The sequence below is a fragment of the Marmota marmota genome, unplaced genomic scaffold, assembly GCF_001458135.2.
Source record: "Marmota marmota marmota unplaced genomic scaffold, marMar, whole genome shotgun sequence".
NCBI classification, from domain to species: domain Eukaryota; kingdom Metazoa; phylum Chordata; class Mammalia; order Rodentia; family Sciuridae; genus Marmota; species Marmota marmota.
In genome coordinates, this window is record NW_026000249.1 from 11019031 (window position 1) to 11035936 (window position 16906).

The 16906-nt window shown below is 38.0% G+C and overlaps 1 protein-coding gene across 4 annotated transcripts in view; it reads right to left on the reverse strand.

The window, feature by feature from the left end:
• The window catches only part of Smpx (small muscle protein X-linked), a 54727-nt gene extending 39486 nt beyond the window's left edge, over nucleotides 1-15241 (reverse strand). For all 4 annotated transcript variants that reach the window (XM_015488169.2, XM_048796285.1, XM_048796287.1 and 1 more), the window contains exons 1-2: nucleotides 15023-15241; nucleotides 11342-11398 (exon numbers count right to left, since the gene is read on the reverse strand). In XM_015488169.2, coding sequence (XP_015343655.1) covers nucleotides 11342-11380 — 39 coding nt within the window. In that variant the 5' untranslated portion in view covers nucleotides 11381-11398; nucleotides 15023-15241. The remainder of the gene's footprint in view (nucleotides 1-11341; nucleotides 11399-15022) is intronic.
• Between the last annotated feature and the right edge of the window lie 1665 nt (nucleotides 15242-16906).

Consider the following 16906-nt stretch of genomic DNA (forward strand, 5'->3'; position numbering starts at 1 on the left):
GTATTCATCCTTATATCTGAGCAGCGATTTTACAATTCCTTATTGGGTGGAAGAATTTGAAGACAGTTTGTTCTCGCTATTGCCCTCCTGTGGTGCATATTATCTCTGTCAGGGATAAGGAAGAAACACAGAACCGTAGGACAGAAGGAAAGCATCTGCAAAAGCCACCCCATGCCCTTGCCTTCCTTCAGGTCCCTTCAGATTTACCAAGGAATGGGGGACATTCACACCTCCTATGCTGCTGTTCCCTTCTTTACATAACATCCTGCCATATTTCAGCATTGCCTTAGGCCTCTGGAATTGACCTTCAATCCTCTTCCCAACACACTCTTCTGTGTCAGTAAGGAATAAGCAGAATGTTGAAAAGATAAGTTCCCTTTGTATTATAACTCACCGATTCTTATTCTTTATTAAGACAACATATTAATCTCCATCAGTGGAGAACACAAAATACCATCTACTTAATATGAAATGTTCCAAAAATTAAATTATGTAATGTCATGTTGACATAGTAATTTGAACTTGGGAAGAGAATACATAAATTTGAATTTTGCCCATATTTTATCTGATATCAAAAGGTGAAAACACCCAGGCATAGTGGCACGTGCCTGTAATCCCAGCAGCTCAGGAGGGTGAGGCAGGAGGATCATGAGTTCAAAGCCAGCCTCAGCAACTTAGCAAGGCACTAAGCAACTCATTGAGACCCTATCTCTAAATAAAATACAAAAAAGGGCTGGGGGTGTGGTCAGTGGTTGAGTGCCCCTGAGTTCAATCCCTGGTACCAAAAAAAAAAAAAAAAGAAAAAGAAGGGTGAAGACATATAATAGAGACCTAAAATGTCTTCAACCAATAGTAGCACTCACATAAAACATTCATTAAACACTTTTTTTAAAAAAAAGTACAACACATTTTTTCCACTATAGATAAAAGTGTTGCTTTATGAGTAATGGGATATGTGGGTTTGAAAAGTTGAAGTTTCATCTTGTTTTGAGTGACAATGATGCCTGAGCAAAGGCATCATTTTATTATAACACAGATTGGACCAAATGAAATTATTGTGAAATGTAGTAATGTCCATTTGGAAGCACCTGGTATAAGCTGTCACCAGGGGAATGACACCCATGACAAGTGGTATCCACTGTCCATGTTCATTCAGCACGGACAACAGGAAGTAACTTTTCCCATCTAGGGGCTTTAAAACTTCCCTTCTTACTAGAATAATGATGATTCTACAGAAAAGAAATCAATCAAGAGTATTTATAGTGGAAAAAAAAAACAGAGGTACATCATTGCGGTGCCATCATTAGAGTCAGCAAGCCAGGAAGTATTTTTGATTAATATGTCCTATAAGACAGATAAGATAGAGGGAAAGATAGGTCTTAAATAGTTGAAAATATGGAGCCATACTTTGTGAACTCCAAGATGTATTTTTTTAATATATTTGAAATCATAATGTGTCTTACAGCTAGTGATATCTTATACTTTTTTTTTGAGACACAGTCTTACTGTATTACCAGGCTGGCCTCAAATTCCTGAGCTCAAGCAGTTCTCCAACCTCAACTCCCAAGAGACTGGGATTACAGACATAGGACACTACGTCCATTTGTATCTTATAATTTTAATTGGCAAATTTTCTTTATTTCTGGGCAAGACATAAAATAATAGTATTAGCTGGGGTTGTAGCTCAGTGGTAGGGCCCACTTAACATGCATGAGGCCCTGGATTCCATCTCCATCACCACCAAAAACAAGAAAATAAAATAAATTAATGGTATTTTACAACTGACAGTGTTTAGATTGGAAGACATATCATAGGGACCTGAAGTAAGAAGATCAAAACAATATAAATAAGACTCATAGAAGATGATACATAATTGAATCAATAGACTATTTCCAGTAGTACAGTCTGGATGAAAGAGGGAGATAGTCAATAAGGATTATATGGGAGAAGGTTAATCAATTAAAAGTTTAGTGAGATCACCCCATCCCAACCCATTTATTAAGAATCTACATACAGGGGGAATCTTCCTAATAGCCAGGTCAGATTATCATATTGTTTCTAAAAGACTTAATAGTTAAACTAACCTATTTACTCAAGTATGTATGTTCTATAGTTCATTGTGGCTTTCAGTAAAAAAAAAATGCAAAAGTCATCCACAATAATGTAATAGATAAAGCACATGCTATGGGCCCACCCGCTTTTCCCATCTGGGGATTAATTGTAGAAATTCAAGTAGCCTCTCCATGGGTCATGTGTGGTTTACAATAGTGAAAAGAGGGGCTGGGGATGTGGCTCAAGCGGTAACACACTCACTTGACATGCACAGGGCGCTGGGTGCAATCCTCAGCACCACATAAAATAAAATAAAGATGTTGTGTCCACCGAAAACTGAATAATAAATATTAAAAAAATTCTCTCTCTCTTTTCTCTCTCTCTCTCTTTAAAAAAAAATAGTGAAAAGAGCCCAGTTCTAGGAGTTGCTAACAGATTCTCAGTACTTGAAAAAGTGATAGCTGCTCTGTCCCCACTTGTGATATGAATATTAGGCTACAGCAGGGTTTTTCAAACCTCTTAACCATGGAATCCTTCCCTCAATTAAGGAATTCTAAGGATATCTAATGCAAAGTCTGAGGAGATGGAGGTTTGAACACCTACATTCTCACAAGTATTCTGAGGTTGATATAATCATCTTTGTTTTACTGATAAAGAAACTGAGTTAGATAATTTGTACAAGGTCACACAATTAATACAAGCAAGTGGGCATGCTGGCACAAAATGTCTGTAATCCCAGCCACTCAGGAAGCTGAGTCAGGAGGACCCCAAATTCCAGACCAGCCTGGGCAACTTTGCAAGACTGTCTCAAAATAAAAAGGACTGGGGATGTAGCTCAGTGGTAGAGCACCCCTGTGTTCAATCCTGACCGCCCCTCTCCCCAAAAAAGACTACAAGCAAAAGCCAGGATTCTAAATCAAAGCTGTCTAACTGTAAAATCAGACCTTTATACTCTACCAAACCATTCTCCAAAGAGTTCTTTTCACTTGGCTGAAGTTAGCTGTAACCTGCTCTGAAATTACAGACTTATATTTTGAGAAAGGCCTTTGAAAAGGGGCATACAGAATAGATAATTCCAGAATATCTGCCAAAGAAAAGCCACTTTGAAAAATGAGCCATTAACTTACTGACTTGACACTTTTTCTTCTTTAAAGCATCACTCACATCAGGAACCTAAATGGCTTTTTATGACAGCAAATATTGACAGGAATGAAAGCAGCCTGAAAACATGTGGAACATCCAATCATTCATGTGCACCAATGAGGGAGTGTAAAAGGAATGCTTTGTCAACGGTGGCATGCATTACACTAGTAATAAGATGATTAGAGATGTTTCATTAATATAATTGTAGGGCAGTGATACTTGAATGACAAATTATAGACTAAATTATACACATAAAGAAAATTCCTTTAACTTGAATTTGATAGGAAAATGTAGATGTGTAGATCTCTGTTTTTATTCCATTGGCCAGAGAATTGGGTCATATTCTTGTCTTTTTCACTGACTTGCTCCAGTTTGTTTGAAATACTAGGAATGGAAACCAGAGCCTTGAACGTGCTGGGCAAGCACTGTACCACTGAGCTACATACATCCCCAGGGCTTTCTCTGTGTTTGAATACAAATGAAATATCTTTTCAATCCTTCACTCTTTCCCCCTGCAAATTGAGTATGGCATTGGCCATTGAAAATGAGTTTGGAATATAAGCTTCTATCTATCTATCTATCTATCTATCTATCTATCTATCTATTTTTGGAACTGGAGAGTTAACCCAGGGGTACTTAACCACTGAGCCATATCCCCAGCCCTTTTTTAATTTTTTTATTTAGAGACAGGTTCTCACTAAGTTTCTTAGGGCCTTTCTAAGTCCCTGAGGCTGGCTTTGAACTTGCCATCCTCCTGCCTCAGCCTCCGAGACACTGGGATTACAGGCTTGTGCCACCACATCTGGCTATAAGCTATTTTTAAAATGAAAGAATAAACACAGAAAAGGCTTAACATTAATGACCAAAGTCATTAATGTACAAAGTCATTAATGTTAAGTTGGAGTTTTTTTGCTATATAGATTCTGTATAAATGTGAAGGAAGCAGGTTCTTGGTTTTTTTTTTTTTTTTCCTCCCTTTGGTAATGCAACCCTATCTAATTCCTTTCTCTCCTTGAGGTTTACTCATATTAGATATTTTTAAATGTGCTCCCCTTCAACAGACCAGGTGCATCATTTTCCCAAGCTATACATAATTTGTTACATCCTCCAAGTTGGGAATGGAAAAAATCTACTAGATCATCTTTTGCCAGTACAGGATACAGTTCCCTGATAGAAGACCTATCTGATGTGAAATGAATACTACATTTGATCTCACCAGATGAAGAAAAGTAGAAAGAATTCCCTGTAAGTTAATTCCACCACTCCCTTAATTATTTGTATTGTTCTCTTTACTTGACTCCAGGCTTTGAGCCAGGAGGATTCTGGAAACAATATTCCCTTCACAGTCACTCCACTGGGGTTTACAATGGAATGACATCTTCTTTCCCCAGGGGGTTGGATTCTGATAGCTGCTGGCCCCTGGGTGCTGACAATTCCTATTGAACTTTACTTTCCATAGTCATTGTTCTCCCATCTCCTCCTCTCTTTTTGTCTCCCTTTTCTGAACCTACTGTGTTGCATATTTGTTTCTAATGACCCCCCACTGATTCATCTTTAGTTTTCAAAGATTCCCATCAGCTCCTGCCAGGATCCAAAAGTCATTCTCCCAAGATGCAGTCAGAGGAAATTCTATGGGTTGCATTTTACAGTATTTCTTTCTGCAGTTTCCTATTCTCACAGTCCTAGTCCTGCCATGAACAGAGCAGGATGTGACATTTTAAGACTATAGCATCTTTACAGAAGACTTTCAAAAAGAGGTATGTTTTCTGAGAAGAAATTGAAGTTTCTTTTTGATATATTCACCTGAAATGAGAGACAGACAGTCAGACAGACACACAAACACACACACACATACACACACACCTACCAACTGAAATATAATCAACTTATTTTAAATTAAAATTCTGTGTCACTAGAATGCATAACAGGTTAGGGATTCTTGAAAGGTGGAATAGATTAAAAACACACAAAATATTCCCACTCAACACGACTTTGAGAAACTCCCACTCAGCCACTGTTTTCCCCCATGATGTTTCATACTGAACCATTTTCTTTTTTTCTCTGTTCTCAACACTTTTTGTTCTCTTCAATAATTTCCTGGATAACTCAACTGTAGTCTTGTCATCCAGGGAAATCAGATTTCAGGAATGTACTGTACAGCTATTAAGATAATGTGCACAATTGGTTGGGGGCAGGTTGTATCTCTGAAGTACTTATAAATGTCGCCATCAAAAAATGACATCTTTTAGCCAGTTTGTCTCATGTCACAAGAATGAGGCCCTGGTTAGAGCAGAGAGTCAGACAGCTGTATGCAAGTTCTTGCTATTACTTTATAGAATCCAGCATTGAAAATCAGAAACAATGTATTGAAGTGGTTTTTGTAAGAAAGAAATAGTATATACATGATCAAAGAAAGGGCTTTATATCTACATTAAAACAAATGGCAAATGAAAGTTACTGTTTTAAATTTAAATAAAATATTGAAGGAAGGCATATATAATTATTATGATTTTTAGCTTAATCAATGATGATGATAGTCTCTTCCTTTGTATCAAGGAGTGTCATATACTTGGAATCTTGTCTGTGTGTATTTGGGGCTTCCACAGAGACTGCTATTTCTTTATGCCCTGGGCAATTGAGAGTGGAAGAGCAATGATTATGGATGGAGAAGGAAAAGAAGCATTAAAATGTGGGGTGTCAAAATATTCTGTTCTCTATGCAGACTGAATAGCAATGGAAACCTATAGTAAGAAGCCACACACGAAGGGCTCACAGAATCATTCCTTTGAATGTATGATGAAAGAGTTGGAGTTAGTTTCACAAGCAGCTTGATTGAGTTGATTAAGCCAGAGGTAATAATTCAGTGGTGGTGGTTGCTTGTATTTCAAGACCATGTTTGTCACTGAGTCCCTTTATTTTGTACTTTTCACTGTAAGCCAACTTGCCTTTAACATGACTTTAATTGGTGTCAGCTATTAGCTTCTCCACTGAAATCCTGACACAATTTCTGAAAGAGAGTTGAATTCTTTAAAAAAAAAAGGCAGGCACCCAGCATCCATAAAATAGTAATTGTCCCTCAAGTAGCCTTGGCACTTCCAATCACCCTTGAGATGATCCACAGCCACACACCCAGTCTTGTGCTCTATGCCAAGGGTGGGGATGACAACTAACAAGAATGGGCACAGTGGTTCCAAACATGGCCTCTGGGATTGCACTGGACCACTGAGTTCAGGTCTGACTCTCCTACTTACAAGCTGTGTGATCCTGGGTGCATTATTTCATATCTCCTAACCTAATGTTATGATCCACAAAAATTCTTTGCACTGTGCCAAAAACATAGGAAACCCAGAATAACTGTAGTTATTACTGTCATCCTAATAGTAAACCTTGGAAGTTATTCTCAAGAAATTCACAGACTATTAGAAGCTGGTCAGAGGCTTAGTGGTCATTTAACACAACACCTTCCCTTTGCAGATTACAAGGGGGGGGGGTGAAGTCACACTGCAGAGCTAAGACTAGGGCACAGGACTCTTTCCCAGTCAGCCATGAGCTCTCAGATCGCCTGGGAGAGGAAAAATAATAGCTACTTTGATAAACAATAGAGAGAAATGACCAGTGACAACCCAGAGAAGATTGGCTCTGTATGAATGAGACCCTGGGAGGCCTGTGATATTTCCAAAAGGGGGTATGTTTGGGAGGAAGAAGAAGAACAAGCAGGTGCTACCAGTAGCTGATGTCATTTGGTCTCATTAGAGAAAGTCACAAAGCAGATCACTGATGGGATTAGATTTCCCTGCAGCTCTAGCTTTCCCCACCACCTGTCATGTCAAATTCTTTCGTGGGAAGGGAGCGGACTTAGTGTCCCAAATGTGCTGATGTTACCTTGGTCACAGCTCCATTCCCATCAACAATGGGGAATAACAAGCAGCCTGGAGAGTCTAAAACTGTAGTTGGAAAACTACAATCCACTGGCCAAATTCAGCCCACCACCTGATTTTCAAATAAAATTTCACTGAAACACACCTATGTTTGTATTGCCTATGGCTGCTTTATGGTATAACAATGGAGTTGAGTAATTGGAACAGACCAAACAACCCCAAAGCATAAAATATTTACTATGTGGTCCTTTTCAGAAAAGGTTTGCCAACCTCTGAGACACAACTTTATCAGCTGTTTAAGAGACAAAAACCCTGTCCAGGCTATGAAAGAATCAACTGATTCCTTCAAGCTATTTTTATGCTCCCTTGCTGAGACTTAGTTAAAACTATGTGAAATAAGGGTATACTTAAAATCTCCACAAAATTCAAAGGCCTTCTCTTCTTCAGTATGGATGTAAAAGACAATTGTCCACTTGTTCTAAGGGTGAATCTAGTTCTGGTCTCCCTCTTATTCTAGTACATGGAGGAGATAGAGCCACTTGAAGAGAAAGCAAAGCCATTCCATGCATTACTACATGTAAAGAGCCATCTCTTAAGAAATGTGTGTACTATAAACCAGGTGCTTGCCATACATGATTTTGCATTTTGCATTATAACAACCATGTTAAGTAACATATTATCCCCATTTTACAGAAAGGTAAGCTAAGAGGTTTGCAACTGTTTGATGCCATGTTTTCTAACACAGGTGCAATAACTCAGTTCCTGATCTGCCTGCCTGTTACAAGCATGGCTGAAAGTAGCTTAAGTTTAACCAACCCAGACAAAGTAGAGACCCCAATTATTATTTCTAGACATTTGCTCTGCCAAACACTATACAGCAAGATACTCATTGAAGAGGTCCAATATGTTTAGAAAACATTGTATATGTTACCACCTTCCTGGAAATAATATGATGCTATTTTCAAGTTATTGACTCTGATAAATTTTTCCAAACATTTAATGATAGATGCCTTTAATTTAATTAACAATATCTCATAAAACTGGTTTTCCAAAGGACACATTTGGGTACTATTGAATTAGATGATGAGGGCTGGGGATATAGCTCAGTTGGTAGAGTGCCTGCCTTGCATGCACAAGGCCCTGGGTTCAATCCCCAGCACCCCCCCCCACACACACACACACACACACAAATCTGCCACTGTTTGGGCTGGGGTTGTGGCTCAATGGTAGAGTGCTTGCCTCACACACAGTGAGGCACTGGGTTCGATCCTCAGCATCACATAAAAATAAATAAGTAAAGATATTGTGCCCAAAAAATAAAAATAAAAAAATTTAAAGATATTGTGCCCATCTACAACTAAAAAAATTTTTAAAAAGTGTAGTCATGAACTAGATGATGATGATGATTGATGATTATCATTGATAATAAAAGTTCTTTCTTAAACAATTACAATGACCCAGCCAATGGCCTAAGCATTTACATGTATTAAATTTGATTAATTCAATTTACCCTCCCAGAAACCTTGAGATACACACTATTATTAATTCCCTTATTGACAGATGAGGAAACTGAGGCACAAAGAGGACAAAATAAACTTGCCCAAAGTCATGTAGCTATTAAGTAGGAGTCTATGAGTTTCTCAAATATAGGAATCAGATATCAATGCATCTTTGTATACCCTACACTTAGCACAGTACCTGGTCCACAATATGTACCCAGGAAACAACCAGTGAACTGGATTGGAAATAAGGTTCTAATAAAAAGTGACTAGAATGTATTGAGTAGAACATTTAAGACCTTTGAATGGCATTTACACAATGAGGGTATTCCCTCATCAATCAGGGTTTTTATTTGTTCCAGAGAAGACTGTAACCTAGAAAATATCCCTACTATAAACTACTTTGTACTGTGTAACCATTTTTATATTTTATTTAATGCATCCTACTTAAGGTTAATACAAAAATGATAGAAAATATTAGATAGTACTGATCCAATTTAGCCACAAGAAAATGAAGGTACGTTAAACTGGGCTTTTTGTGTGGCATAAAATATATTGAAAGAGGCAACACCACACCATAAGGAATGACTGTATTGCCCTTGTTGGTAAAGTGGACGGATTTTTTTGTAATGCAACATAATAACAGCTACTGAGAATAGTCGATAGTAGCTTTTTAAATATGATAGGTCTAAACATATATCAAGGTCAAAATTAGTAAATGAAATGCTGGTGAATTTTCAGTGTAGAGTTGAGTGAGGCCAGGGAGCACTGAGAGAAGACAAATCATGCTTTCAGCTTTAAAGGAAAGAGAAGCAAAAGCAGCCCAAGAGAAGATTATGGTTTTGTGTCCTACAAAATAAAAAGGAAATTTTATGTTTAGCACTTTGAAGCTTTAAGCGAAGTGATCCAATGGTATTATTGCTCAGAACTTACATAAAACACTCCTGAAAGATCATAACTATAATAATGGTTGATCTTCAGCTAGTGTATATTGTGCTGTTTTCAGCATCTTATACATATAGCCCTAGATGGTGAGTACTATTATCATCCCCATTTTACAAATGTGGGAGTGGAGGTACAGAGAGAGAACAGGGTACAGTTACTTTCCTATGATCCTATGCCAGCACAAGACAGATGAAGGACCTCAGCAATCTGATTTCAGAGCACATGTTACTAACTGCTTACATGTGGAAGAGAAGATTCTAAAGCTCAATTATATCCAAATTCTGAGAGACAAAATAATTTCCACTGCTACTGTCAGGATGTCAGGGTCTCACTAGGTAGACACCAGAGGACTGAATGTCACAATTTGGAATGGAATCCTTGCCAAATACATAGGCCCCTCCTTGGTGGCTTACTAAGTGACAGGTTTCTAGAGGTTGTCATATATCCTGCCACTTAGAACCCCACCAATTTAAGAATATGCATTAGTCATGACAAGTAAAGAAAGATCTGTCCCTCCACCCACATCCATCACTGGTGTGTGCCAGGATTTCTAAAACCCTCAATGATGTAGTCACAGCCTGGCCACGTGCATGCCCTTCCAAAACACAGTCAACTGTTTGTGACTGTATTTATGCCATGATGGTACATCAAAGCTAACACATTCTGCAACTGCCACATGCCCTCACACATTCAGAAAAAGTCCAGAAAGAAAAAAAATGTTCATTTGGAGAAAGCAGAGATGGGTTCCATGTTGATAAAAAGAAGGAATTTTACAATAAATCATTGTACCCAATTCTCTGAGTGGGAGCCATTTGACAATCAAACACAGAACACTTAAGAGAAATAGCAAATTAAATGTTGAATAAAAACAAATACTGAAAGTTATTTTCATAATTGTGTTTTTGTTTCAAAATGCCTGCTTCTCTTTCCCATTTTTGTGGGTGATACTAAGTCAATTTAAACAACCAAAGAATTTTTTTACTGAGATGGCATGAGGAAAGCTAATAACATATGAAATTTTAAAAATAAATAACCAAAATTAAAAATAAATAAATAAATAAACAAGCCATGGGAAGAACACTTGATTATAAAAGGGCATTTTTTTTAAGAAAGATATATTTTATTTGATTTTATGCTGAGGATTGAACCCAGGGCCTCCCACATACAAAGCTTGTGCTCTACCACTGAGCTATACCCCCAGCTTTAAAAGATGTATTTGAAACAGAGGCATCAACAAACTTTGACCCACTGATATATCCATATAGCAATTGGATATGAAAATGGAAACTGAACATTCTATCTCTATTGTTGAGCATATAAAACATGGATATCAAAAAACATGCTACATTTTTAAATTAATATTTAATAGTTATAAAGATTTATAGAGTACAGTATGATATTTCAACAATATGATATTTTATAACAATACATGTATGCAATGTGCACTGATCAAATCAGAGCAATTAGCATTTTCCTCTCCTTATCATTGCTTTCTGTATGGAGCCTTTGAGCAAATCTCTTCTAGTTCTTCAGAAAGCATATAATAGGCTATTGTGAACACACTATATTTTTGTAGAAGATAATTTAATTCTCATTTATAAAATTTGATTTGTCTTTATAATAATCCAGAACAATTAAACAAAAATAGCTTTTATTTTCTCTTTTATGCTTACCGGTCTTCATTTCTCAATTGTCCTTCAGGAGCCTTACCAAGAGGAACTTTCTTTTCTTCACATCAGTTAGAGGTGAACAATCACAGTATGACTTAAGCGATCACACTAGAAGTCACAGAGCTGATGTTAAAACACAAACACACCTACTTACCTGGATGGCTCTGACATTGGAAACTGGCTGTTTCGACATATTCAGGCAGTCTTAGTCCTAAAAAATAAGTAAGAAACTGTTAGATGTGGCGGCATTCAGATTCTTAGTCTTGATAAATTCAAATTTAACTCATGATTCAACTGGGCAGCCACCCCTTTCACAGGCCATATATTCTTTCAGTCTCAATTTCCAAAGTTACTTAGAGACCCTCCTTCTGAAAGCCTTGGGGAGAGGGAATACTAGAGCGCCCCAATAAATCATTCAGGAGGAGAAATGCTGAGATGCCTCGCCCCTGATGCTAATGATAGGGGATCAGAAACTTGAAAGGCCCTATCATCTCCTTCCCTGCCCTCCTGACCCTCTGCCAAGAGCAGCAAAGCACAGAGGCGGTGGGAATAAAACACCTTTGTTCAGGCTTCAGCGGCTCTCCACTTGAAGCTGAACTTTTGATCTGAATTCATTGTTGCCAGGGCGGCTAGTCAGTCCAGTGAGAGCACCTGCTCTTTGTTGAACACCCAAAGACAAATGGCCTGTGCTACATCCCCACTGTGCACATGTCTCTTCTCCCAGCTCTTGGGAGGTACTCGGAGAACCTGGGCTACAGCTTCATCACCCCACACCCCAGCACTGCCTTATGTTCCTCAGGCCCTCTGCAGGGTGCTCATACAGAGCTCAAGCTTTGCTTTCAACGATCTCAGAAGGCAGAAGGACTTCAGTGCCCATGTCAGATCAGATACCCAAGATGTAGAACTGCTTCATTCCCAGAGGACTATTTCATTCTTTCAACCTTCCTTAGGGCAGTGTAACTGGAGCATATTTGGGGACTAGGCTGTTTACTGGGGCTGAAGGAACAGGAAATAATAACCCAGCTCTGGCTTATTTTTATAGCTTCATTTATTAAACAAGAACAGGACCAAGTGAAAAGTTAAAAAATTCATTGAATGAAAAGCACTCTGTGTTCTAAACCTAAACTATAAAACAGGTTGACTGCATTCTATCTATTGACTGGTTTAAACATACATGTTAACATGTAAATAAGTGACACAGGAAGCAGTATTAGCATTTGCCACAAGTCCTATGTGACCTGGGCAATGTTGCTCAACATTTCTAGGCTCATTTCCCCTTCCTTAAAATTTACCTGCCTCACAGGCTGTAGTAACATTCAAAGCACATAATGCTGCTGGGAAGGCCCTGCGAATGTTAAAGCATGGTGCAAGTATTTATTGTTTTACTGGCACTGTCCACAGCTAATGATTTGTGATTGTTATTACTGATATGCAGCCTTAAGTACAGAGAATTGATAGACAGATGTTCCTCAACACCTGTAGAGATAAAAGATCTGAGAACTCTGTGAGTAACTTGGGTTGTTGTTTTTTTTTCAGATCTTCAAAGTCTTAGGCTCTATTATGTGAAGTTAAACAATTACATATTTTTAAAATTAGTATATCCAAGTAGAGTTTTTGTAGCTATATACATGAAAATGATGAGGCTTTTTATAAAAGTTTTACCCAAATGCTTTAGAATTACATGGATATAGCCTCCATGCATAAAGGTGTACGCACAGTTATTTTTAATATGGTTAAAAAATTAAATAGCAAAACCAAAATGAACAACAGGGATACATTTTGCTCTATGATTTGTTTCAAAAAGATTACTGTCTTTTGTTCAGTGTCAAAGGAAAATGAATCATTTTAAATTTTTGGATCTAGGGCACACAGATCAATGCCAAAGTGAAAAGTGTAGTGACTTAATTTTTAACGTTTCCATTCCTCAAAAGCTAGTAGAAGTCATGCAAAGAATTCTCAGAGGATTTTAAATATCTCAGCATAGTTTTCTCTGAGTGTGTACAACTAAAGTTCAACTACTATCATTTGGGAACTTTTGAAAAGTTATTTTACATCAATTTAAAACATGGGAATTAGGAAATTTCTTTATGTTATTACAATAGCATGTTGGAATGTAAAACAAAACAAAAAACAAGCAATGGATAGTTGTGTCATTTATACTGCAATGATTTTTTTTTTGATAAGCTGATTTTGTTTTTTTTTTCACTGGCAATAACAACAACTACTGTCCTGCTATGTTTTTTGAGGGGAGAAACATAGCCTAACAAATGGGTGGGCCTTATCTTCCTTATAGTTTTGGTATATTCTGATTTATATACAAATCTCTTCTAAACATCCATGTCAATATTGAATAGAGACACCTATAGAAAAAGTTGGTTAGCTCCCAGCTCTTGTTCCTCACAAACAGGCTAGAGAACATTTGTGTAAATCAGTTCAGCAGCAGTTCCTGCTGTCCTCATTATTTGCAGAGAAATCAGGGCAAAGCACACTAATGAATAAAAATAGACCATGTTCCCTAGCTGTTTCCCTGGCCCCGTATTCACCTCCATCAGGGATGTAGAGTATAGGATGCACCTTCCCTCTTCATCTGCATGCTTCCTCCCGGGACCAAAAAAAGAAAGCTATGCCTTAGGTACACTTTCTACTCCCACCGGGGCCACAGCTTTTCATCCAGAGAGGTACTCTTTATAATACTCAATTACTGTGTCTGTCTCCTGGCTCTGGCTAAAATTTGAAAACATTGAAAGTTTGACAGGCATATATTGACTTTTACAAAGCCTATAGTATAATGGAAATGCTTGCCAACTGAGTGCAGTTGAGTTTTCCTGGCAGTTCTGCAAGTCAGTAGGGACTTTTAATGGTCTGTATGCTGAGTCATGTACAATATATACCCCTGGTTGGTTTTGATTGGACAGCACCTAATATCTAACTTCTAAATAAAACTCCTTGAATTACTAAAAATTGGTCAACATTAATATCACTAATTTAATAAGAAGGGATTCAGAGGAAAATCAATATTTGGAAAGAAGAGCTTTGTTTGTTCTTTCGAAAGGTCAAGTAAATGGATAAAGCTCCATCTCAAAGGGAATTATCTTCTGTCCTACAGCTAAAAATAATTCCTGAGAAGGGTGTAGAAAGATGTTCAGCTGTCTGAACTGACTCCTTATTCACTCTGTTTTAAATACAATGGGAGGGAAGAGACTTTATAGTCCCATGCCTTGAAATCTGGTACCCGCATAGATGGGGACAGTGAGAACTGCCCTCTTCACTGATAGAAGTTACAGGAAAACTGACCAGAGTGAAGCTCTTAAAAAGAAGGTTCTATCTACACACAGATATTAATAGAACTTTATCATTAAGAGTAAGCTTGGCACTTAGGGAAATGAGAAAAGCATTCAAACTTGTACTGTGTAACAACTCTGTCAATAATGCGGATTTAGGTAAATCAGAAAACTAGCATTATAGCTTTTCTTTGCTCCCAGTTCTCCTGATTAATTCTCAGCTTTGAGTCCAAATCAGTCTACAGCTGGCTGACTGTAATGCTGACCATCCAGCTTCAAGGTCACAGTTATATCTGGATTGTGAACATTTTACTAACATCCCTATCAATGAAAAATACCTCTAGTTCAATATTTTTTCAGCACACCCCTCACACACATATGCATAAACAATGTATAAAATAAGCAGCAACACCATCAGTGAACAGGGAGTTGATAAAGAAACTACCCCCACTGGTTACAAGCCTATAAAGTTATAAGTAGTTACATCAAGTTAGGTATCAAGGACATTTCCTTCAGAAAGCCCAGGTGCCAGCAGAGCTGGTCCTTCTGCTTACCTGCTTTCTGTATTTGTTTACTGCCTGAGGAAAGTCCCAGGCAGCCAGGTGCAAGAATACAAAGCTCCTTGGAGGGTGGAAGGGACGCCCGGTGTCCTCTGAGCTGCGATCTCAATTCTGATGCTTTTCATGTGGCTGAAATAGCTCGAGTGCTCTGTGCCTCTCCCGGTACAGAGAGCTGCTCCTGGCTCGGGGCTGGAGGGGAACTCAGTTTAAGGCTAAGTGTTAAAGAGAATTCCTGTCATAGCTCACAGTTGTTCTTCCTAAATATAGAGTTTGATACAAGCCATACTCTGGCTGCCTCCAAAAGGATTGACCAGGCGGGAAGCACGGCTCAAATGTCAGCCGGGAGGTGGCTATGGTATCTTACTGCCCTCCTAATCTTCCAGAGAGGCTGATTATATTTTCTCACAAATTCTAAGGAAGTATAGAAAACTTCAAAAAGTAGGAAAAGGCTATCTTTAGCTTTATTACCTGGAGGCCAGGAGATGAGGAGCATTTAATGAAATTTGGGGGAAGCAGCTAGGGTACTGATGTCAGTGTTTTTATTCCAGCTTGGCCACTTGGGAGTTATTAAAGTTTTGATTTTTTATAAATAATCAGCATTCAATAGTCACCAAATGATATTTAAATTATTGCATTGAACTGTATGACATTGTCTTTTTGTAGGACAAAAATGGTTAAAGAGGGACAGGCTGTTGGGCCCATAGTCCTTGTTCCTCTGCTTCACTGCCTCTACTGGGGGCATTAACTTTGACCCCCAAAGCAAAGGAGACAACAGAATAGAACAAAGCAAACAAAGATGAAGTGTCTCAGTATGACAAGAGCCAGGACCAGGTACCAAGGAAAACATTTTTAAACAGACCACACCAAACCCTAAGGCACATGCTCACTATTTTTAACATGACTTTTCATTTTTTTAACTTCTCCAGTCTTTGAAATTAGCTTTATATAAAACTTACCTTCAAAAGAAGGAAGAGAGGATGGGATATCATAAAGATACAGGGAAGATCAGTAGAGCAGAAGAAGGAGATTAAGAGGGAGAAGGGATGGGAAAGGGTAGGAAATATGGAATAATTTTTTTTAAAAAAATCATGCTATGTGCATATAAAATATGCCACGGGAAATTTCACCTTTATGTATAGGTAGAAAGAACCAATCAAAATATAAATAAATAGATCAGCAAAAGGAAGATCAGTAGAGAAAGGAGAATGAGGTGAGGGAAGAGGGAAAGAAAAGGGGAGGACATTAACTGAAATAGAATTCCATGAATGTATTAATTTGTTGAGATGAACCCAACTACTATGTAAAACTATAATGCTTTAATTAAAATATTTTAAGTAAAAAACTGTCCTTCAGTAGAAATAATTGACAGAGTGTACAGACTTAATATCTACCCACTAAATGAAAATGAACCCTATGTTTGAGTCCTTGATGGCGTGATTGAGCCACGGAACCAGCAACCGTCACCCACTAATCTTCTTGTTAGGTAAAGGAAAGAAACTTCAGTTTCTGTGAGCCCCTTAAATCAAGTTTCTGTTCGCTGTAGCTGAGTGCATTCCAAATAGAAGCAGTTGGCTTTGTTTTCAGGCCTGCAAAGAGAAAAACAATTTTCTGGGAGTTTAGGGGGTCAGCAGATTATTGGGATTTATTTTAGTTTGGGGTTCACCATTGACTTCTATTATTCATATACTATTTCAAAAAATTGTGTCTTTAAATTTCAATTTAGACATCATGCTTTAAGATTATATAGTGCCAAAAGTGAGTTATTTATACACTGGAGAAGAAAATATAAGGAGCACTTGAATATTTGCCCAGATGTTTGGCTACACCTGTGTGTTCAGAGCTCTTTACTGCACCAAAGATGTTGTCACTCCATGGACC